At 44.6% G+C, this 24,785-nt stretch overlaps 1 protein-coding gene and 1 long non-coding RNA gene across 2 annotated transcripts in view; one reads left to right on the forward strand and one right to left on the reverse strand.

The window, feature by feature from the left end:
- Window positions 1-176, reverse strand: part of LOC310894658 (ubiquitin-conjugating enzyme E2 E1-like) — a 44,506-nt gene extending 44,330 nt beyond the window's left edge. Inside the window, 1 exon segment of the mRNA XM_083825074.1 lies at window positions 2-176. Coding sequence (XP_083681200.1) covers window positions 2-161 — 160 coding nt within the window. The 5' untranslated portion in view covers window positions 162-176.
- On the forward strand, window positions 138-24,260 carry LOC310894668. The gene is made up of 3 exons (XR_014580082.1): window positions 138-245; window positions 15,624-15,978; window positions 19,027-24,260. It is a non-coding gene; the product is annotated as an uncharacterized lncRNA (long non-coding RNA).
- Window positions 24,261-24,785: the final 525 nt, after the last annotated feature.

Raw genomic sequence — 24,785 nt, forward strand, 5'->3', positions numbered from 1 at the left:
TCGGCCCCCCGGCAGCAGCAGCAGCAGCAGCAGCAGCAGCAGCAGCAGCAGCAGCAGCCGCTTCCCTCTCGCCCTCGCCCGGAGTTCAGGATTCCATTGTCCCCCACGCTGCGCCCGCTGACATCACTGACACACAAAGAAGGGGCACTTCGTGATGTCATCAACGCATGCTGGGAGAGGAAACAAAATCCTGGGCTCGGGGCTTGGCAGCGACAGCGAGAAAAAGCCCCTTCGCTTTGCCAAAGGTAAAAGTATTAGGGATATATATATTTATATATATATTTTTTTCCCTGAGTCCCCTGGTGGGGAGCCCGTCTGCGCGGAAGGCGCAGCAGCATTCAGCCGGCTGGGGTGCTGTTGTATTGTATTTCCGAGGCTTTTTACTCTTCTCCCCCAAAATGTTGGCTGTTCATCCCCCGCTCTCTGCCCCTGGGATGGCGGTGCCGGCCCAGTGGGCTACCGCGGCTCGTCCTGGGGTTGCCCGAGCGGGCCAGGGGAGCCGGCCGCCCACCGGCTGCCCCCGGGGTGAGCTTGGCTCGGTGCCGCCGCTTTCCACCGCCTGTCGAGGGATCCCGTATCGAATTGCCCGGCAAGGTTCGGCGGCCGAAAATACAATGGCTGTCACCGCCAAGCATCATAATAATTAATAGGACTGTGTGTTTCCGTCATTCCTCCTGCTGGAGGACCTCGGAGCGGGCTGCAGGAGCTGAGCAGGGCCAAGGGGCTATGCGACAAAACAGGGGGCAAAGGGGTGCCCGGCCCCACAGCAGCTCGGGGCTGCAGAGCATCGTGGCAGCTGGGACAGGGGTGGTGGTGGTGCTGGTGGTGGTGCTGAGGTGTGGGGGACTGAGGTGTGAAGCCCAGGCCATCAGCCCACAGGTGACACCATGGGGCCCGTCACCCAGAGCTGCTGGGGCTGGCTCCAAACACCAAGATGGCCCCGGCAGGCGTGGGGTGCCATGAGGGCCTGGCAAGGCCTAAGGCAGAGGCCTTGAGTGGGGACAAAACCCCAAAGGTTGGGTTGGGTGATGAATGGCCATGACTTCTTTAGGGGACACTTGGGACCTCAAGGAAAGGGGTGTTTTGGCCAACTCTAGGGGATACCGAACCTCTTCTCCAAGAGGCTATAGCTTCATGCTTTTGTGACTAACTGCAGGGGTCTGGTGGTGGCACTGGGCTTTCACCATTTCCACCCAGTAATTCTCAAGCCAGAAATGCTGGAGGGACCGCCTGAGTGGGCACAGTCATTCCTTTGGCCTCCCTTCCCTGCATTTCCTCGGACCTCTGCACATGGTTCTTGTTCTCTTGTTCTCCCTCTTCCCCCGTCTTTCTGCATGCTGCTCACCAGCACCTCATTTCACCTGGGTTAATCCCGAAACTACTGATACTCCCCACAAACTTGCTGCCCAGTCTCTCATGTGGTTGAACAGTGCAGGACACACACACCAGTGACATTGTAAGAGTCACTATGATAAAAGAAGTAATTCCACTGCAGTTTCACACTTACTGTTGTGGTTATTTTTTTTGTTTGTTTGTCTGTTTCCTGACTGTCTTCAGTCTTTCTTACCTCTGGTTTCACATATTAGGACATGGTGAATTGTCCTCCAAAAGCAGCTTGTTAGCAGAGCCAACCTATCTAGTTTCACCTATGGGAATGACACTTGTGAAGCCATAGTCATCCTTTCCTCCAGTAAATGTAGAACTCTGACATGTCCACCCTTGACCAAGTCCTCAAAAGAAATAATACATTTTAATGAAAACTGGCATTTTGATAAATGCAGATGATCTGGATCACTTAGTGCCCCTCATTGATGAAGGGTGCCCAAATTCAGCTCCTATATACTTAACAACAATTCAAGGTGTCAGCATCCTCCTAACTAGCCTGGGGGCTTTGGAGGATGCTGCTGGTGGTATGGTGGTACATACTGGATGACAACTGTGGGAGACGAGAGGACACAAATCAGTTGACTACGCTTCACAAATGTCACTGCTTATGGAACAGCTTTTTAAAAACAAAAACTTTTCACTTTCACTAAAACCTCCATCCCTTTCCTGTCATCACAGGAAACCTGCACCAAAGTCAAGTGAGACAACTGATATTAATAATGAAAGCCCTCCACTTCTGTAATAGGGTGTAAGGAAAATGGAAAGCTTGTTACAAAATCTCACACACTTTTTTATGTTCTTAGGGGGTTATCTGCAGACCAACCTTTTCTGCACCGCATGATCCTTGCTAACCCCGTTCAAAGCAGCATGATAACCAGCACCAGTGGTTATTTACTTTGAAGCCTACCCAAAAATGTATTCTCTGAAAGCACCTACTAATGTCATCGCTTGTGCGGTTGTTACAGTGGCAACTCCCAATTTATGACTCACCTCTCCTGTGCTAGCCATGCCATACCCAGAGCCGTGGAGAGAAAGGGAGTCAAGGAGCCAACTTTTGCGCCCAGAGATATTTTTGCAGCTTGTCTTGCTCCCACCCATGATTGTTTTCTCAGTCTCCTGCAGAGACACTGAAGGACCGGGAAAGAGGGCAGAATATGATCCTTTTTCCAGCAAATAGGTGAACCAGCTCCTCTAATCTCATCTGTTTCCACCTTGGGAATTTTGAGACAGCCTCACTGGTCTGCTTCTGTTTCTTTCCTCTGAAGTGTATACACTTTATCAGGCAAGCTTTCCCTCTTATCAGTGCTTCCTCCTACTGTCTCCTTACTTTTTTTTTTTTTTTTTTTTTGGCCAAGTTGTGTGAAGGACTTGCAGAGAAAAACTGACCCAGATTATTCACTTTCCCTGTGCCCCAAGCTTTTTTAATCTAAGGTGTTAGCTCACTGTAGAAACTGAATAGGATTAGTCACTTTTCCCTCTGGATTGAGTTTGGAGGAGGCTGCAAGGCTAGATGACTAGAATCAAGTTGCCTTTGGGGCTTTGAGCTTAATTCACAGCAGAAGCTAGCCAATTCAAATCAAACCGAGCCTGCTGCTAGAGGAAGGTGACTAAGATTAGTCCCTTTGTACCGTCTCAGCTCCAGATACATTTTCAGCATTATTGCTGGCTGGTCTTTCTGGGCCTGAGCCAAAGCCCCTTATATTTCCACCAATTCCGTTGAGTTTTGCATCAGGCCTTTTGTGGGGAGCAGAAAAGAAATGATCATCTGTTTGGCTCTCCTGATGCCAGCTCAATGCTAATGTCATGCCTGCAAGTAACAGCAGGAAAGCCAGAAACATGCTGTTACCTCACACAGTCCTGTGGTGACAAACTCTGTCCTTTCTGTGTGACCCTGTGATACAAGGTCAGGTAGCAAGGAAAATCTATGACGAGGCCAGAACTCATGACACAGCTATTTGAATAAAACTAGCCAGAAACTCCGAATTATGCTGAAAGAGGAAGGAACTGCATTCAAATGAGAGAAAAGGTAACAGAGAAAACGCAAATGCACATTTCTGTGACATAAGGGTAGTGAATACACAGGCTCACCCTATGGTTTCCTGCTCACAACTATCTTGCCGTAACTTAGTGATGCAGCCCAACTTCCCTTGCTGTACTTTTCTCAAACAATATGGCTTTTAGTCCTTAGAGTTACACCTTCTTCTGTTCCTTACAGAAGAATGGAAGGGTCTGCAAGCAGAAAAATGCTTGTTTCCTCTACTTTTATTCCAGTGCCAAAGACGACTTAGTTGTGGAGGGAAAAGCTTAGGTCTCCTTTCAGACCCCTGCTATTTGCTACTTGTTTGGTGTTTTGTTTGCGGCTAGTCCTGGGAGCTCTCTGAAGCCTTGCTGAGAGGCTGTCATGTGAGCAGAAAGACTTCAGACCCATTACATGTTTTGGCCTTATAAAAATCCTGGCCAAGCTCCCATAGACTGAAGAGTGGCAATTCATTCCAAAAGCTTACACAGAGCTGCATATAACCAACCATACATATCTTCTACTGCTCCATTGCTTCTTTCATGCCTCTCCTGGAATATCGTCTGGTTCATTTTGGTAACTGAAAAACTAAAGATGCTGAGATCAATTCAGTTTCACAGCATCATAAGAAGTTTCATGAGATTTATTTCCCAGGGTTTCTGCCTTGCTTCCAGGTGATGAGATCGAGCCTTAAAATTGCTTTACCTTGAAGATACAATGATTCACTGCTGTCTCCGTTTGCCAGATCTATAGCTAGTACTTAGTATTCGGGACTGAGAGCTACACAATGCTTTTTCTGTTGATGTCTCTAGCAGTCACTCCATATTTCTGATACTCATTTTCCTTCCTCTAAAGGAAGAGAACAATGTTAATCGAGAGTTAGACTGAAAATATCGAGGTGCTCATACAAACTTCACCCATAGCCACTCATTAGACTTTTCTGTCACTTCCTTTTTGAGCCTGCTGGATCTGCTTTTCTGCAGAATGCTGCTTCCCCAGTGGTCTCTCTGCTTCCTTTGGGCTTTGCAGTGGCTGGCTCTGCTTTCCTTCTCTGTCTCTGCAGTGCACAAGTTCCCCAGACTGCTGTATTCCAGACTCCTTGGCTTTTTCTCTTCTGGCACAGTGTGCTCCCCTAGTTCAGATGTTTTTCCTGTTTCTGCCTCTTTTTCAGTTTACAGAAAGTACTGCTTTATGGACCGTCATCCACTCTCCATTTCTACATACCACTTTTCCTTGGCAGTGGTGCTCAGAACCTGAAGAAACTCAAAAAGGGGAATTGTTATAGTAGAATAAGAAGTAGATGGATTATCGTCAATCAGTCCTGCCCCAGGAAGTCTCCTAGGGCATGGCATTGCTGTTGGCAAGAGTCCTGGAAGAGGTGAAAGGTGTTGGCCAACATGACCCAGACAAAAGGACTCCTGCACACAGTGGGTCGAACAGCAGCAAATGCACTATTTTGGCCACTTTTCGCCTGCTAACTCACAGAAAATTCCAGCTTGCCATTTAAACTTGTGTTTGCTTTTTATTTGTCACTACTGAACGGCCAATGGTAATGGCCACTGCTGGACCAAGTCTCTGCTTGACACTTTCCAGTAGCAAATAGTTAGGCTGGGACATTCCTGGTGTGATGCCAGGTGTAACCTAGGAAAAGCCAGTCCAGAACACTGTTTTGACAGCGTAAAGTGCGACTCCTGATGTTGTGCTTTGCCCATACAACTGTCTTGCCTGCACAACTGTGCCAAAGATCTTTATTTTTTTTCTGGTGTAAGCTTAACTCTGAGTGCGTCTGTCTTGTAACAGAACAGTCAGAGAGGAGAGCTGCTGGGGATGGCTTATTAATAGCGTATGCTCACAGTTTGCGTCTCTGCCTTCATGGGGTGCTTTGTGAAATTTAGATGAAAAGGACAGTATTTTTCATACTGTTGGCAGCATGTTACAGGTTAACCGTAGACTCTGGAGATGTACTCTGTAACGTCCCTTGCTCATTGTGGATATGCACACCCACAGGAAGATATACTAAATGTTGGTCAATTGTGCTACTTAAGAATTCACCAATAAATGGACAAAATAATTTTCCTAGTATCTGAGACAAAGGAGTTTCTCACTATATAGGTAATATTTCTCACCTACAGTCCTGTCTTTCTTCCCTTTCAAATATTTCTCAGTGTCACAGTATGTGTCACTCTGGCTCAGAGAGGTTAGCACAAGAAAATATGCTTTGCTTGCTCATACACTGAATTGGTAATATTCTTATTCTAGTTTATTCTTTCTACTAAAAAATGAGTGATTCCCTGTCTGCTCCAATTCTGTGGATTTGTAAATCCATGCAGGGAAAAAATCCACATGTCCTAACTTCTCAGAAAATGTATTTAGTGAGGATTTCAATTGACTCTTTCAACCTCTGCCTCCTCATCTAACAAAGGTTCTTCTCAACAGAGAAGGATCAGGAGAGGTGTTCAGGGCTCAGTAATTTCACTCTGTGGCTTGACTACAGTTCAAGACTTCAATGGTCTTCAACTGCAATTTTTCTCCCTAGGCCTCCTTATTATTACAGAACCCTTCAAAAGGCAGCGGTAGAATCACTCAGACTTTTACAGATCCCTGATGCTGCATTCTTGAGAAACCAGTGTATGGCACTTCTTTCTTCTTCTTTTTTTTTTATTTTTTTGTCTGACCAGCACATGGAAACAAAGAATAGAACGTGCATCTGATTGTTAACCATTACTTACATGCAAAGTGTAAACATCATTACATTACTTTTTCATATTTATTGAGGGAGAATGCATTTTTCATTTCTCACATAAAGTCCCTAGTTAAAACAAAAAGGTGTATGCTATTAAAAACTCCAGCGTTTGAGAGCCCTTCATTTTGAGACTTTTTAAAAGCCATTGTCTATTTTTTTCATCCTGATATAGGCCATGGTAACTCTCAGATGCCAAAGGTTATAGAGGTGTTCACAGCGTGGACTAAAACTTCACACATACTGTTTTCTTATTATCCCTTCACGATATTACCTCTAATCACGATCTCAAAAATTCCACACAGCATCTTCAAAAATTGCTTACATGGAAGTATAAGCTTAGGAAATCTAAACATTTCTGAATACCTGTAAAAGATGTTTCTTTGTTAAATAGCGTTGTGTTGCTCTGCTCCGTTCCCGTACAATTATAAAAGGTGGCTTTGATATGTGGCTTCTTGCTAAGCTAAAGAATGTCATGTCTGTGGCCTGAAGGACAGCTACATATTTCAGGCTTTGTCCACCCAGGCACATTTCACCCTTCACATCAATACAGCTATATGAGCATGGTTAAATAAGCATAACCCTACCTGTGAACTCCAGTTCCAACGTAAAAATATTTTCTCCAGTTCAGCTGAAAGCCTTTCCAAAGCAACGTAAGTCAAAGTTGGAAAAAGGCTCACTTCTAGGGTGTTCACACAAGGGACTATCAGTATAATTATATAACATTACATAACATAATAACCTCTTTTGTTGTACAGACATGCTTTGGGAAACTTTATCCATGGTGTAATGCTTATTCATTCTTTTCATTCAACATTTCTATTGAGTTAGAACGGAAACAGCAGGTCCTGGCTTTCGTGCTATGTTTGCAATCCTTTCTCAATTCATTGCACCTTTCCCTATTTGACTTTTTCTTTTCTTTCTCTCTTCTCACAGCCTCACCCAGTCTTCCTCCATATTCCATAGAATCATAGAATCGCAGAATCAGAGAATGGTTTGGGTTGGAAGGGACCTTGAAGATGACCTCATTCTAACCCCCTGCCATGGGCAGGGACACCTCCCACCAGACCAGGTTGCCCAAAGCCCCATCCAGCCTGGCCTTGAACACCTCCAGGGACGGGGCATCCGCAGCTTCTCTGGGCAACCCATCCTAGTGCCTCACCACCCTCTGAGTGAGGAATTTCTTATATCTTATCTAAACCTACCCTCTGTTAGTGTAAAGCCGTGACCCTTTGACCTGTCCCTACACCCCCTGACAAAGAGTCCCTCCCCAGCTTTCCTGTAGGCCCCTTTAGGCACTGGAAGGCCGCTGTAAGGTCTCCCTGGAGCCTTCTCTTATCCAGGCTGAACAACCTCAACTCCCTCAGCCTGTCTTCATAGGAAAGGTGCTCCAGCCCCTTGTGTGTCCTTGTTTCTGGCTTTTCTTAACCCCCTATGAGTGACTCCCCAAATTTTGGCTGGCATGTCCAGACAGCCAGACTTCTTTTTAACCCTGTCTTATCTGAGTGTACAAAATGAACACTTATTCCTTCTCCCCACTTCCTTCCAGGTGGCTACTTCTCTAGCAAATGCCACTATGTTAGTTCCTTCTCATTGCTTCCTTCTTCTTTCAGGCTTGCAAATGCCCGTAGAAGCAGCTTTCTCTCAGTGGACCGGTAACATGGCCAGTGCTCTGTGGCCTCACTGGTCCCCAGCCTGTAGTTTGAGAGCCGTTACCTATTGCATCAGTTAGCGTGATAAAATAGGAGCTCTCTGGAGCTGAACATTTTCTTCTTACAGCATAACAGGGCTTTAGGCATTACCACAATACGGACAGGACAAAATAACGTAATTGCAGAAGTTTAATTCCTGTTTCAAGGTTTTAAAATTATTTTATGAGCAATAACCCAAGGCAAAAAAATATTTTTATAGAGCCTGATTTAGCAAGATGTCTACCAGCCTAGAGACACAGGGCTGGTAAGAATCTAGTCCTTTGTAGATGCTTAAAGCAAATCCAAAGAACAAGCCTCGTATCTCAGAACAAAATGTTGAAGGTGTCAGTAAAACTTCACAGTTGGGTGGCAATCATACCACACCCTGAAAGACTTTGTTTGCAAAACTGAGGTTTAAAAAAAAAAAAAAAAAAGACACTGAACAACAGATGTCAAAAGCTCTTCCTCTGCCAGCTATAGTCAGGGGGACAGAGAGAAATTTCTTCACTTGTTCATTGAAGATTTTCACACGAATTGCCATGCCCTCAAAAATGAGATTTGCATTTCAAATCTGAGAACTTATGTGTTGAAGCTACAAATTACAGGCAGTCTTTACAGGGTGGGCTGATACGAGAGGCATATTCATATGATTTTTTTAAAACAGCTAATAATGAAATGGAATATTGCCATTTTTTTCTAGGAATTTGTTGGCAAGGAAAGCAGAGATTTTACAAAGAGCAGTGACAGGACTAACACCTCTCCTGTACCACTCCTAAATTCTGCCACTATTTTTGTTTTAAACATTTGCTAACCTCAAAAGATGTCCATTTATTTTTCGTTGGTGTCATAGAAAGGTGACACCATCCTTTCAAATATACAGTGTCACAGAGGACAAACAATGCAATGCAATCATCTACAGTCTGGAAAACTGTGGATTCATTCATAACAACAGTATTTCACTAGTTTACCTTTTATTTAAACTCATCAGGCTTCACTCACCGGCTGATGAAGTCAATAAGGTTCTTACTATTAGTTTAATCTCTTTCAAACCAATTTCAAACCAAGCCAATGGATAGGAACAGATTTTTGAAGGAACTCATTAAAGGAGATGCTGCTGCTGCTTTCTGCTACTTCAAGATTGCCGTCGGGAGAATCCTTTAGTTGCCTTAATGTCTCCACTGCATCCATGTGTTGTGTTGTGGCCACGTTACACAGGTATTATGGGTTTCTTTAATTTAGCTGCCCTGATCTCTATTCAGCTATGTTTCTTCCCCTGCTGTGAAATATTATTTTCCCGTCTTGTAGTTTCTGTGCTATTGGCAGCCCTTCCTCTCTGCTTATCAGAAAAGCAAGAGAGAGGACAGCGTCACACTTGAATGACTTTTTATAAGGCTGGGATATACTGTAGGTTTCACAATAAGATAGCCTGGCCAATGGAGTTTGTATATAGAGTTTTTTCAGTTTCTTTGCAGCTATGGGATTTGCTTGCACAGTAAAAGAAAAAAAAAAAAGGAAAGAGATTCTGATTTTGCATTTGCATTATTCCAGTGACTTCAGCAGGTTTGCTCCAGATTTATGCTGAAATAAAGGAAGTTCATAGTCAAGCCCAATGGATCAGTTCACAGTGCTTTTGGTGGCATCAATTTACTCAGTCGTTTGGAAAATCTTACTTCCCTACTGCCAAAGATCTAGGACAATTCACAATTCTAATATGTCTGGGGGTCTGCTCTGCAGCATGTAGTCCTGTTTGCTTAATAGAATTAGGAATCTGTAAGGTAAACTTTATACACCAAGCCCTGCCCTCTCTTGTGCTTGAGGGCAAAGTGGAGAATAAGACACACAGGGAATTTCCTCTCCTGTACAAAGACAAAAAGCTCACAAGTGCTAGCCTCTAGCAAACCTGGAAATAGCCTTCCAGCCAGCGATCACTTACGCAGCCCTCAGAAGCAAACTTTAGCTAGACACTAATCTGTGTGCTCCCCTTTCTGGGAAAAGGGATGCCAGCAGCCTGCTGCGTGCAGTCCTATCCCAACAGATAGGATTTCCCATAGCAGAGCCCACACTGGACAGCACCTTTGCTCCCCTTCATCACAAGGACAGCATCCCAGTCCCTCTGTTAAATGGCTTAATGAACTACCCTCGGTCTGTAATGGGATGGGCTTAAGCAAGCTTGTGGATCTGGATGTAAGGCTTGTTTTCTTCTTGTATCAGGGGTGATTGCATGGAGTATGCTTATCGACTTTGACCACACACTACTACCATTTCTCTTTTAAGAGAAAGGACTCGGCGGTAAGTAAAAAAAATGGAAACACTGCTGTTTGGAGCTCTGTTGACAGATTTTTGTGTGTTCCCCAAAGTGTGAAATCACAGTTGGCAAAAAAGCATCTGAGCGCTCGGATGTGTCACTTAGTGCCCTAAGTGTTTACGTCCAAACCCCTGCCACTGATGACACAACATGCTGCAAGAACAAAAGTCTATTGGCTGGGATCTGAACTGGTTTCCTAATTCGCACCTGTGCATTGGCAGGCAAGCATCCATCAGTCACAGGCTCCCATCCATCCTGGGCACAGTGGTACAGGCAGGGCTGAAAGCATTTCTCAGAGTGCTGATGGGAGGGATAGGGTAGAAAAAGAGAAGATTAAGAAACAAAAGGTAATAGAATTACAGGAAACGGGTCTGGAAGGGATGTCAGGAGGCTGGATTGACTGTACTTGTGTAATTCTTGACAGATGTGATTTAAAAAATCTCTTTGAAACGCATTATGGCCACAGAGCCACAGATCGAATTTGTTAGAAATAAATCACTCTCTGCATCTGCTAAATCTTAAAGCACCATTCCAGAGTGGTAGAAGCAGTTTGAGCCACTGTACCAAAGTTCCTGTATCTTGTTTTATTTGAGTGTGTATAAAGTATTTGTATAAAATATTTATCTACAGAATGGAAGAATATAAATAAGCGTGATTTCTGTAACACTTTGCCAAGAAATGGAATTTTACTAGAGCAAGGCTTGTGTAACACACTTGAAATTGGGCTCGTAACCAGCTTGTACAGCTTGCGGTTTTATGGGTGGATTTTGCATTTAAGAAGTACAAGTAAATAAAAGAAGAGAAAAAAAAGAAAATTAACTCCTGTACAGCTACATCATCTTTGAAAAGGTATCGAGGTCAGGTCTCCTCATTAGTTCCTTTCTTCATTAGCACGGCAAGAACAAAGAACAGCATTTATTTTATATTCTAAAGATTAATTGAAGTGGGGGATGAAACACTGAAATTGAATTAGTAAATTATTAACCAATTTCTATGTAATAAGAAATAATCTATTACACATCCTATCCCTCCATCTAGAGATTTGTCTTAAGCATTTGTCTTTAGGAAAGAAGGTGGAAGGAACGAGGAGACACAGACTCGAGACAATCCATCAAGTCAGCTCCTGGAACATTAATAATGAAGACCTTTGAACCTGGCAAATCTTCTGTATTTCTCTCCCTTAACTGCGACTTACAAATTGTCCCAGGGCTGCTGCCTGATCTGATGGCCTCTTTTTAATTTTTGCCCCCGCGTTATTAAAAATGCCCCCATCACCATCTCAGAAGGTGACAGCGAAAGCAACAGTTAAGGAAGCCCGAAGCTGGCAGCCTGTCAGCTCAGGAACTCCCTGCCGCCTGCAAACACAACTCCACCCACTCGCGTTTTCGGGAGAGGAGCCTGGAGCCAAGGCAGCGCTGGCAAAGGTGGTGGCTGGGGAAGTGGGGATTCTGCCTGCTTTGGTTTCCGAGGCTGGCTGCGAACAACCGGGTGCTTTTTCCCCCTTTGAGTCAAGCCTCCTTTTGACAGCTGGAAGGTTTCCCCATCACTTGTTTCTCTCTGATTTGCTTTTAGAGGCTAACTAACCCGAGTGTCGGACTGAAGCCAACAGCCTCACCTCGTGCGGAGCTCTGACTCAGAGGCAGGGTCTGGTTCCTCCGTGAGCGCTCCTCAGTGGCCTTGCAGCACAGGGGTGCTCTGAAGCAGCAGCTCACAGCGGTGAGATTTTCACCTGTCCCTCCCCGGCCTCTGGCATAGTGCTTGCAGCAAGTGTGGGAAGCCTGGGAGGAGGAGATGAGGAGGCACATGGGGAACCCACCACAACTGCCTGATGGAGGTTAGGGCTGCTCTAAACCGTATCAACCAGTCCCCTGATCCAGGAAGGGTTAAAGGCTTTGCACCAGGTGTAAAGCACCGTTCCTCCCTGCCTACACGGTGGTCTCCTTCTGCCCGGCCTCACTGGTGCAGCTCCCAGCTCCCAGCTTCCAGCTCCAGCCCACGATACTTTGTGCCTGGGCACACACAGACGGTCTCTGGTCAGGAGGACAAATGTGTTTTGTCCCATGGTCTAACTGCGCTCCACAGTCTATAGGGCCCTATGAATGGCCTATGGATTTTACGGATAGGAAGGGGGAGGACTCAAGTAGGATTTTTTGGAAAACTTCTACCCTGTGGTACCTGAGCTGTGCCAGAATTCCCTGGCTGGGCTGCAGGCAGTGCAAACACACATTGCTCTCTCTCAGACTTTTGCTTAGGCTTTGGTGAAAGCCCACAAGTAATGCACGAAATTCTTCACTCCCACCTCCGGTCTGAAGTGAACAGCTTCTTGACTCATTGTATCCTGTGCTCAGCTTCAGTGACTGGAGCTCCAGGGGGAGCCTCACTCCCCAGCCTCCTTCCCTGTGTCTCAACGTGCCCATCTCCTCCCCAGTCCTAGCCCCATTGCTTAGACCGGTCTGCAGGCACTTCCAGGGCTGGTCAAGAGTAGGAATTGGCAGCAGGACACTGGTGAAATGGTTCCCTGCCTGGCTTCTCTTTCAACAAAAGCGACGCTCCTCTTACACCATTTTGGCCACAGCTCCCAGCCCACACTCAAGAAGGGCCCAAATCTGCTTCCCTGCTTCCCCCCCTCTCTCCAAATGAGCTTTGGCTGTGGTTTGCAACCAAGGAACAGCGACACACCTCGAGCAGCTGCTTAGCGGCTGCTCCAGAGCACACCCTGCCTCTGAGGAAGAAGGAGAGGAGGCTCCTGGGCTTGTTCTGCTCGGCTTCACCTCATGATTTGGGCTCGAAACCACGTCAAGCCCGAGGGTAGTGCTACAGTGATCGCATGTCGTCTGGTGATGATTTCTCAGCAGAGCTTTCACTTGGAAAACCTCAATCCTTCTTAAAGGGCTCTGAAGGCGCCGTGCATGAAGGTGAGGCTCGGTAGCACCCACAGCACACGGACTCTGGGGTCCATCTCGCTCAGCTCTCGTGCCTGGCATACACTGCAGGTGCCAGCCCGTCCTCCTGCGGTATAAATACACACCAATGGGGGGGTCTGACCAAAACCGTGCTGCCCACCCCGCGTGTGGTGCCCTCTCGCAGCACGGCCCCGTGCCCGCTGTTCCTCCGCGCCTCGGCGGCAGGCTGACGGTATCTGAAAAATGCACTTTTCTCCCTCCCAGACCCCAAGCCCTTTGAGCTAAACCGTTACAAGGGAAGACGCAGGGATAGCAAAGGGACAAGGGATTTTCTTGTAATTTTCGTGTCTATTCCCCTTCTTAAAGACGCCATTGTTTAAAACGAGCGGCGTCCTGGCAAAAGCGAGCATCCTGCCGTGCCAGCCACTTTTATCACCGCCGACCACGAAGGCTCTAGCGTACAGCGTAAAGCTGCTCTGCTCTCCGACGTGCCAGGGGCCTGTCAGCCTGCTCCTTTCCTTCTGGGGACGGGTAACCCCGGCTCGGCTCAGCACGGCTCGGCACCGGCTCGGCGACAGGAGGGGGAGCTCGCAGCGCGCCGCCTTCAACCCGGTTTTTAATTCAGCAGCGCAGCTCACCCAGCCTCCCTCTTCCCAGGCAGCAGCCACATGGAGAAGACAAGGGGCAGAGGGGGCGACCTGCACCGGCACAGCTTTCGCTTTGTTATAATAAAAGAGTTTTAAAAAATATTATTATTATTTTCTACAAGGAGAACCGCTGACCCCAGGAACAGCCACCCCAGGGACGCGGTGCAGCCCCCATCGCTTTCAAGATGCGGTCGGAGAGGGTGCTGCAGCATCTCATCTAGGCTCCCTTTCCCACCAAAGGCTGGACCTGGTCATCTTTCGAGGTCCCTCCCAACCTGGGCTGTTGTATGATTTTACTGCTCTTAAATTTGGGAGAGGGCCAACCAAGTCTGTGCTGTTGCACACGGCAGGAGGGACGGAATTTGGGCACCTGCACACACCTGCTGCCACACCTTTGGGCAAGGTAACATCAAGATTTGTGAAGTCAGGACACTTCTCTGACAAAATTCCGCTTTGACTTGGGGGCACCACTGAGAGAAATGTCTTTGCTTTTTTTACTCTGTTCTCTGAGAAATCAACTGAGGGCAGATTCTGGGAAAAATTCCCAGCCCGTCAAAGCACCTTCCTGAAGTCATTTCTCCCTAAGGACGCAAAGGAAATCACAGCTTTCAGATTGCATTTGTCAAGACAAAGCTAACATCAGCTTTGAGGGAGCTAAGCCGCGAGAAAAACTTGTATTGCTTTCACAGCAGTAGTGAGAGCAGGTTTTCATGACAGAGGAGTATAACCAAGTCCTGCCTACCCTTGCGCACGGCCTACTGGTGCAATACTGCAGCTGAGCCAGTCTTAAAATGGACATTATTTTTCCTAGTGCAGACAGATAGCCCTGCAGAAGCTAATCTCCTAATAATGTACTGATATGTTCATGAGGGATTTGTTTTACAGCCCCCTAAGTGCTTGCATAATTCTCCCATATAAATTCCACAAAAAAATCCCACATTTTGCAATCCGGCAATCTCACATGAGATAGACATCTAAGGTGAAATATCCTCCTCCTTATGCATAAGCTCATAAGCCTCATTATTGCTGCAAGTTGGGCCTATGGTTAGAGAAGAAGAGCCTACCACTTGAGCTGGAGGAGAAAGAATCCAGACTGGATTCAAGATATTTACAGCCAAATTAAAGACTTTCCTGAGGGGTAATCCCGGGCAGAGGGTTGTGTCTTCCCTTGCTATGGAATCCGAGCAGAGTTCTCTGTATGCACAAAAAGCCTTACACAGATACAGACCCATGATACATTTAAACCAGAATGAACCTGCTTCTTAAACCTATCTACAAATGTTAGCGGAATCATCGACACTGACCTTCAAGTGAAAAATGATTTGCAACCTTTCCAGCAGTGTCTTCATCATAGTGCCGTAATTTAAAGCATTTTAGCCACTCAGCTACACAACCTTACCATTCATTTGCAGTTGTCATTTTACCTACAAAAGAGCTCGCCTAATATCCCCCAAAGCAAGAGAAGCCTATTGAGTATTACAGGGGGGAATTATTCCCAGTATATTATAGAGAGGAGCTGTAAAGTTCAAACAGGAGCCGCTGTGTGTGCACACCACGTTTCATGCAAACGATGCTTAATAGTTTAACGTCGCATTATGTTTTGCCTCCTGAATGAAAATGCTTCTTTAGTTATTTTTCTAATAATCTGTGTAACTTTGGGGACCTAATTAAGGCAAACCTTTCCAAATGTGCCTGTTTAGCTGCCTAAATCAAGTGGCTTGGTTTTCCAAAGCGCTGAAGCTATACTAGATGCTTAGCACATCTTACACCTGGTAATTTTTAAGTGGCCATTAGAGATTTAGGAGCCTTATGTGAGGTGCCTATGTGATATTTTTAGTTTAATTGTTTTAAATATGAGCCTGTAGCTCACAGCAAGAAAATTAAATCTATGAAATGTTTCTGGTAAGCTTATTTCTCCCCTCTCTTCTCCCCAGCTTTCCAACTCAACTGTAGGAGAAGAAGCTGGCAGACAAGACTGTACCAATGCAAAGGTGTTTCTGCAGGAAAAGGCTGATAGTACTTCTTGATTGCAGAAGGAGCACGTGCCACATAATTAGTCCACATGTGGATAGGAGCATCTTCTAGGACTGGGAATGGAAAACTGATCAAGAGTACATATGACAGGCTGGATCCTATACACGTGCTTAAATAGGACTTGTTGTCTGCCTCACATCTGGCCGGCGTGGAGCACAGGTGGAGCAGCGCATGACTGTCTGCCCTCGCCCACGGAGGCGTGTGCTGAACTGGAGCCTGGCTGGCTCCAATTTCGCCAGCTTAGCGAGTGCTGAGGTATGGTTTATCTTGCCTGGAGCAGATTTTTGAATATATTAATCTATTTCCAGGAAACTAATACTAACAATAGGAGTATGCTAAATCCTAAATCTTTAGCCTGCTCTATACACAGATTTTTTTTACTGATGCAATCAGCTAAAGTGCTAGTGTGATTTTTTATGCAGGGACATCTCCCACAGAAGCAAATCCCTCTTGGCAGCTGACTTGAAAACTGCATACCAACACTTAATTTCGAAGAGCCAAACTGGCTGCTGATACAGATGCCAAATTCTCATTGACTTTAGCAGGTGATCTGCCTCTGAAAGGATGGAGGCATCGTGTTTCATATCAGTGTGTCGACTGCTGGAAGCAGACGTGATTCCAAGGCACGTGGACAGTTACTGAGGTCTCTGACAGGGTGCTGGTGGCTGAGCACCACCAGAAAAGTTTAGACTTGGTTCGCCAGGGCCCTCTTTCTTTCCTCAAAGTCTAGATGCACACGATGACAAATTAATTGTTCACTACTGGATGTCGTACCTTATAGAGAGATTTACAGGGCTGTTTGTAGCAGGTGCTTTGGCTGTGCTGTTTATTGCTTCAATGAGAGACCAGGCAAGATTTTTACATTCCTCTCCCATAATGTTTAATGAGCAATATTTATGTATGTGTCAGAGATAGGCTTTGAGCTGTGATTATTGGCTGCAATTTTGCAGTTTAATGCGATGTCCAACTTCAATACTCACAGTTATGAGGTAGTGTTAAGTGGCAGTGGGCCTTGTAGTCTGATGTTACAAAATATAGAGAGCAGTTATGGTTTGGAAGGCTGGAAAGGTCTGTGAATATTAACAGTGAGTTATTAAACTGTTGACTTTTGTGTTCTGAATCTGAAGAGCAACCAACCAAAGCAGCAGTGTCCATACTATATATATATACATATAGACACACAGACAGTATATATATATTTGTATATACACACAAATAAACAATAAAGGTATGGAGACAAAATGCTACTCCATAAGTCTTCCTTGAATCAAATATAACAAAAAAAGTCTCAGTGATGTTCTCTCAAAGGGGCCCCACAAATAGAGAAGTGCTCAGACATGCTTGGTCCCACTGGAAAGGTACCATGCATAAGCTCCCCTCTAACACATCACTCGATGTATCTGACTCTTCAGTCATGTTGCCTTCCTTTTACAATGGGCCAAGGGAAGAGTACAATCTCTCATCTCATGGGTGGCTATTTGTTGTGCTCCATAATGCAGGCAGCACTCTGAGCTCTGTTTCTGAAGGAAATAGCTCAGGTGGGTAATTCAAAGGAAATTTAAAAGATGAGTCCCTAATGGGGCTGAATCACTCTAAGTACACGAAACCTAGTGGAAGCACACTGATTTGCATCAGTATGTATGTTGAGGTGTATATTGAGAACCCAGGGCCTTAGGGAAACACAAGGTCTTTTCTCTTTAAATAATCTCTGATTTGCTACAGGTCAGATTCAATAAACATGTTGAAATGCAACTGAGGGACAAAGACTGCAAAACTACTTCATGCCAAAGCTTTCCCAGAATACTCGTCCTAGTGGGACTGTGTTTGAGGTAGTCAACTTCCAGAGAGACCTTTGCACAGAGGATATTAACCCTCCCCATGAAGGCGGAGGGTTACCGTGGGTTTGTGAGAGGAGGGAAGGGTCTCACATTCAGGGACTTGTCAAATATGGAAAAAAAAAAGATGTCAAAAAGGACTTTCACAGTAGCTTACTTTGTAAGAGCTTTACTTCAAGGTCTCTTGGGCCTGTATCAGACAATTCATTACGGAGAACTGGTGGGTAAAGTAGTGGCAATGATCTTTGAAAAAAAGTCTGATTTCCACTTCCCATTTTGTCATAAACTGTCAGGAAGTGTTACACAGTGCTATTAAAGAGCTTTCTGTTGCCTTTCTTCTTAAAGATGGACGAAGTAGTGCTTGTAGATAGCCTTGCTCTCGGTAGATCGGTAAATTGTGACGGGAATGGCCTCCTGCCCCATGTTGGGAAATCTTAGTTGCTCTGGATGCTTTTTGTTTTCCAAATTCAAGAAGTTCCAGCTTTTTTTCCCTAGGCCGGATTTTATTTTATTTTTTAATTTTTATTTTATTTTATTTTATTTTATTATATTTTATTTTATTTTATTTTTCCCAGAGGTGAGTGCTGTCACTAACAACAATGGCTACTTCCAGCATGGTTTTGGTTTGGCTACTGACAGGCAACTGTTCTGTTGGGGCATCTACGCTCAGACAGGAGGCTTGGAAAGGAATTAAGGCTGTATTTTAAACGAGCTCTCACTGGCTCTTTTTGAGATCCTCCTGATTGACACCAGCATAGATGAGAAGAGAATCTGACCTTGGGGCTTATAAAAAGCCCCCACATTTCCAAGCAAATTTTTTCATGTAATTAAAGCTGGCGGAGTGCTGGTGCTACCTCAGAGAGAAATGAATCGCAGAGCAGTCACTTGGCTCCACGTTCCTGCTTCTCCCAAGGCCGCCACACGGCAGGGAGAGGGAGGGAGGAGCTGCGATGATGCGCTGCAAAAGCAGCAGAGTGCAAGGAGATGGGGGAAGAGGCGAGCAATTTCCTGCTTCAGAGCACTACCCAGGGAAGACGTCTAGCTCACACGAAGCGGGGCAGCTGAGGCTGTCGTCCCACACCTGAAGGAGAGGGTTTGGACACTGAGCTGCTCCGTGCTCACCCTGTGACACTGGCCCAGCTGAAGCCATGAGGCTTGAGCACCTGAGGCGGCGGCGGTGCTGTCATGCGCTGACAAGCGGTGCCAGCAGAGCAGTCCTCCCACTCAGGTTGTCCTCCCTGCAGCAGCTGGAGGACGTGCTTGGTTGTAAGGCACCTCTAGGTGCATCTGGGGTGGGCATCTCTCCCTCAACATGGCTTTTGTGGTGGGGGACCGCAGCGGGCAGCTGTGCTCTTCCACAAGCTCAGCATCTCCTGCGTTCATGTGATGCAAGGGCATTTTAGTACCCGAATGTAAATTTAACATATTTCTTGACAGGAATTTATATTTCAAAGTCTCACTTTCACAGGTTCATCAGGCCTACAGATTCTGCATTTTGGGTGCCCTCCCACCACATGGCTTCAGAGCAGCGCCCAGCAGGACACCGCTGCTGCTGGGGCACAGCAAGGACAGACCCACACAACAGCGAGCTGTGCAGGCGGAGACCATCAAAGGCAAAGAGCCAGGTGCTACTGAAGCTGCTCATTTATGCTGCTATTAAAGGCAAACTCTATTTGCGTGGTCTAAGGGACCAAATGCCAGTGGGAAGAATCAACCATTTTCAGGCTTCTTAGAGGAATATTATAAACAAAGCAGAATAAAAGGAAAGGTGTATAAAATGTCTTGACAGTGCCTTTTAAGTGAGTTGCCATGTGTTATTTTAGCCAAGTCTTCATTCATTTCTACTTAATGCTGTGTGCTAAAGGTCTCAAAGCTGCTGGCAATACTCTGTGGAATAATTTTAGAGCAACCTTAATAGAATGAACAGAATAAAGGACTGTTCAAATACATTGTAGCAAGATAGCTTTTTAATAGAACAAGTTATCCAAAACACTGATGGCTGGAGCTCCTGAATGGAAAAAGAATCTCCCCTGTGTTTAATTACCCCAGACTGTCTTTATTTCCTTCTTATGATTCTGAACACAGTCCGCTTGCGCTGGCCACAGTCCACTTGGAAAGTTGGTGTTTGATCAACGATGTGTCCGATTCACAGGCTGGAGGTCCGACGAGGGCGCCTGCAGCCAACCGTCCCGTCCGAGCTCCTGCGCAATGTAGGTTATGGCATTCCACCCTGCACGGCCCGCAGTGGAAGGAATTACTCTTCGCTGCTATTCCGGATTCAGGAAAGCATTTCTATTTAGAGCAGTACTTAAGCGCACGCTTAACTTTAAATAACGTGCTTAATTCCCATTTAAACGTGCAGCTAAGTGCGACTCTGAATTTGAACATTTGTGAGCAGACGCTGTGGGGCCCAGTAGCTTGGTCATAATGGAAAGTACACTTTATGACTCCCAGTGCAATGTGAAATCTGAAGAGTTTGTATCAAAGAGTCAGATGGCTTGCCAATGTATCTCCAGTAAACAGGTGACCTCCAGAGAGGTCTGATTTTCTTGGAGATGTTCAGGCCTATGGGGGTTCAATGCTATCGCCAGTTGCCATATGAAACTGCTGCAGGAAGCATAAGTGATATCCCCTTCCATTTCACTTATTGGACAGGATATATGAATCAATAGTATTTCATTAATTCAGTAACAACCTCTGCTAAACCTCTCCAAAGACAAGAAAGAAGCGAAGCTGATTTTGTCTTCATTTCCAAGGTTTTTTTTTACTTGCTTGGGGAATGGAGGAAATCTCTGCTGCACCATAATACCTTAGCTAATTGAGCTCTTAGATTAATGTTTAAACTTCATTTGCAAGTCCATTACTAAATCTAATCAGTTACAAAGGTACCATTAGGGTTGGGATTTTATATTATTTTTTTTTTTCAAATCCACTCTTAATTCACATCCCCACATCCCCACCCCCCCAACTTGTCCAAGGCCCTGGCTTCAAGTACTGCATTATAGATATTGTACTTACACCAGCAGGGAAAAAGAAACCACAGAATATCTTCAGTGGAGATAATAATACACAAAATGACTTGGAGTTCATATGCTGCTATGAGCCATAAAGGGGTAGGTTAAATCTTGTATCTACTCAAACTTTCAATTATCAAAGGGAAACAATACTAATGTTCATCCTCTTTAAAAGTGATGATACCACCTTTGAGAAAGCGCTGGATTGATTGCACTGAAGACTTTTTCCTTAGGTCCATTACCTGCAAGAGGTATGTGTCACGGTCAGCATTATCCACAGCATCTTCCAGTGCACTGAAATCCTGGTGCTGAACAAAAGTTTCAGGTCTGCTTAATTTTCCATGCTCGTGTATGTCTCAGCCTTCTTGCTAATAAATCCCCATCACATTGTAAGTAAAATGTTCCTTTTGAGCTAGACATCAGAATAAGACCACCAACTTCTCAGTGCATGGGATAGTGGACAATATAAATGCTAACACACGTCTGACCTAACCACAATTGAATGGGTGACTTAAAGCCAAAGACTCTCTCTCCCATTACCTAATCCCTGAGACATCCAGACTCCCATCCTCATCAGCACTTAAAAAAAAAAAATTAAAAAAATTTGGATTTTATTTTTATAACTGTTCTCAGAAGATAAACAAAGCTGAAATCGAGGTATAAAAATCATCAGGGTGATGTTATGCAGACACCAGTACTTTCAGGGAAATCAAAAATTTTGCTGCTGTGTCTGTGCAATCAGGGAAAGCTCTGCCTACCCAGGGTGGTCAGACCCCAGCGCCGGGAGGCAGGGCTGTTTGGTGGGACTTGATTAGAGTCAGGGGGTTCATCACCTCCTCTAAATCTCCTGATGCACTTATCCATTTCCTGATCTCTGTGCACCCTTGGCAGACTGCTTACCCAGCCAACCTAGCAATATTTGTGGGAAGCAGTGGATGGGAAGGAGCTTTGCACAGTCCTGAGACAAAAGTAAATCTATTGCTACAGTGTAGATATTATCACACTGCACTGGCTTGTCCATTAACACAAGGAGCCCTGCAGCTCCCAGAGAGCACGGCTATTTAAAAGGATGCCTTCTGGTCATCACAACGTCTATGATTCGGGACAGGAGAGGTTTTTCCACCTGGCTACCTGGATTAAGAAGTACCTGGCATAACAACTAACACACTGACTGTATGGAGGCTCTGAGGTCTCTCCCACCATGTATCACTTGCCTGATGCGTGCCTTTGGGCTTATCTCTCAGCCTCACTTCTCTGACATAACAAACAGGGATGGTAATTGTAATATTAGCACTTACTTAGTGCTCACTTGGAGATCTGTGGATAAAAGAATGCTGTGTAAGGACTTCAGCTATGATATGCTACTGCATTTCTGCCTCCCCACACCAAACGGAATGAGAGCCAAGAACAAAAAGAGAAGCAGGTAAGAAGGATTAATAAATATGCAGCCTGTGATGGCCTCTCTCCCAAGATAAATGTAATAGCAACAATGAATGCAGAGGAGGAGAGAGGCCAGCACAGGGCAGAAATGAACGTGTAGACAATGCCGGCATTATATCTGCAGATCCTTGTCTCCCCAGACTTCAGCTTCTGCTGCGTGCTTGGAGCCGGTCACCAGAATCCCCAGCAGAGGTGTCTGGCTGCACACCCTCGGTGCTGGATCACTCTGCCTGCCCTCAACACTAAGAAAAAGGGCAGAGGGAGAGCTCGAGGGTTCAACGTCAGCAAGATCTAAACTGCTTGACATTCTAGTTCTGAAATGCCAGCTCTTAAATTATCAAGGTTTTTTTTTTTTTTTCTTTTTTCTTTTTCATTTTTTTTCCGGGTGCTCAGCATTTCACCGTGTAACAGTGTGCAAACATTTTATCAGCAAATACCACGGGGGGGGGGAAAAAACCAGCTATCTAAAACTGATAAAGCAATTTGGCATGGAGGCAGCAGCTATCACTTCTAAATGGATACGAGCTTTCTGAGGTTTAGCAAGTTCCAGGGATAACATTCTGGGGATTGACTGCTCTGAGGGTGGATGAGAAGCTGTGCTCACTCACACCGTGACATTTTTACCTGCTCTGCTGCCCATGTTACTGGGACCGTGCCCTAATGAAAGGAGTTATGCTGCTTGGCTGTACTGCACCAGTCCACGACACGGTGCTAACAGTATGTTTGGGGCCATTACTTAAGTGATAATCTCACTGCTCCTTTGTTTTATGAGGCAATAATTTGATTCCCATGTGCATAAAGTGAGGCCAAAGGGTAAATAGTTTGTTATAATGAGGGAACAACATTAAGACTGATGAAAACTAGAGGTCAGTGTTATTATTTCTGTTATGACACCCATTCATTTAATAATCCTTGTGTTCATATCCTAACGGCAGGGATCCTGGCTTTTCAAGGCAGTATCTGTACCCTAATAAAGGCAGATATTATCCTGCTGTCTCTCATATCTAACTCAGCTCTCTCTCTCTATGGTTCCTCATTACAATGCAATCTAAGGGGCTCACCACATGTCTGTGTGGTGAAGAGCTACTGGAGGGGGACCACTGAAGAGAAATTCTCTGCATGGCCTCAAGGCACAGAGGTACCAGTGGCAGGACAGGGAACCTGATCACATGTTTTCTAATTCATGATGAACTTTCCACTTTGTGGAATCCCTTTCTTTTCTGCCTTTTTTTTTTCTTTTTTTTTTTTTTTTTCCTGGAGTATGTCCTCTCTACTGACAGCTTGTCATTCCAAGCTCAAAAAAAGTATATCCTCATTAGGAGTGCATCAGTGATACATTTCTATGGGTCTTTCTCTTTTTAGAGAAGGAGAAGAAAAGCATAGCTGGTATACTTGGATTACATGTGAACACAGTAACATTGCAGGTTTTTCTTAACTGCAGAATAAAATATGTAGTGTCATGCTTTCTGAATAGGCAAAGTTTCAGTGTGTATTAAATATATATAGATGTATGTATAGCTTCATAAACCAGTTAAATAAATAAAACATTTGTATCTAGAAACCTTACTATATTATACTGTTTCCAAATGCCCTGGATCTACCTGTTCTCTTCTCTTTTCACTCAGCCTCCTGTTAGGTAAATGCCTTCTTCATCCTAATAGATATATCATGGTTACATAGTCTTCTGCCTGTGGAGCATATCAAGTATTATAATCAATGTGATATTATTATCATTATTATTATTATGCTGGCTAGGAGAGGTAAGTATGGATGAGTACTATGCTGGAATAATGTATGTACAATGCTAGATATTTCTTTATACGCATCAGCTATAGTCAAGAATAATATAATAAAAGCAGCCAGGTAACAGAACAATAATCGAAGAATAGTGGCCTTGTTATATGTTTTCTAACTTGCCTAATGTACAGTATTCAGTATTGCTACTACTTACATTAGAAAAAAACAAAACAAAACAAAAAAAACCCACCTTATTAATAGTGAGAAAAATTGATTTGCAGTTCCCTGTGAAATCAGCAGAAGTAGAGCTGACTCCTATGAGTTCACATTCAAGATCTTTGCTTAAACATGTTTTTTTTTCCAAGTGCACCTACAAGCCAAGCTTTCAAGAGGCTTGATGTAATAGGTGCTAACAAGCTAAATTTGATGAAGCAGGTATGACAGACAAAAATGAACTTTACAGAAAATGGTGTTTTAATTTTTTGGAGCTAAATCAAAACTACCGGGATGAGTTCCCTCCAGGTGTTCTAGAATATTGTCCCTTCTTTTGGGGAGAACAAGAAAAGTTAAATAAAATAAAATAAAATAAAATAAAATAAAATAAAATAAAATAAAATAAAATAAAATAAAATAAAATAAAATAAAATAAAATAAAATAAAATAAAATAAAATAAAATAAAATTGTTTGGTACTGATATTGTGAAACTGAACCTAATGATGGAAGACAATACCCTCCTAGTTATGGAAGTATGGTGTATCTACAGAATAACCTGAAGCTTGGCAAAATATAATTTGCTCCAGAAAGGGGGAACAGACTCTTACATGTCATTTTAAAAAGCTTCTGGCTGGTTTATGAAAAAATGCCTGCAGAGTGTAGGGGCTGAACCAGTGCAGATGGGCTTCCCAGGTGTGCACGCAGATCTACGCCAATGTAGCTGCAGTCTATTCTAATCACTGGGTGTAGTTACTAGAAAACTGCATAAGGGCTGTCCAAATGTCATTAAGCCTGATACCACTTCCACTGGAAAAACTCTGT

This window comes from Anser anser (genome assembly GCF_964211835.1).
Source record: "Anser anser genome assembly, chromosome: 2".
Lineage (NCBI taxonomy): Eukaryota > Metazoa > Chordata > Aves > Anseriformes > Anatidae > Anser > Anser anser.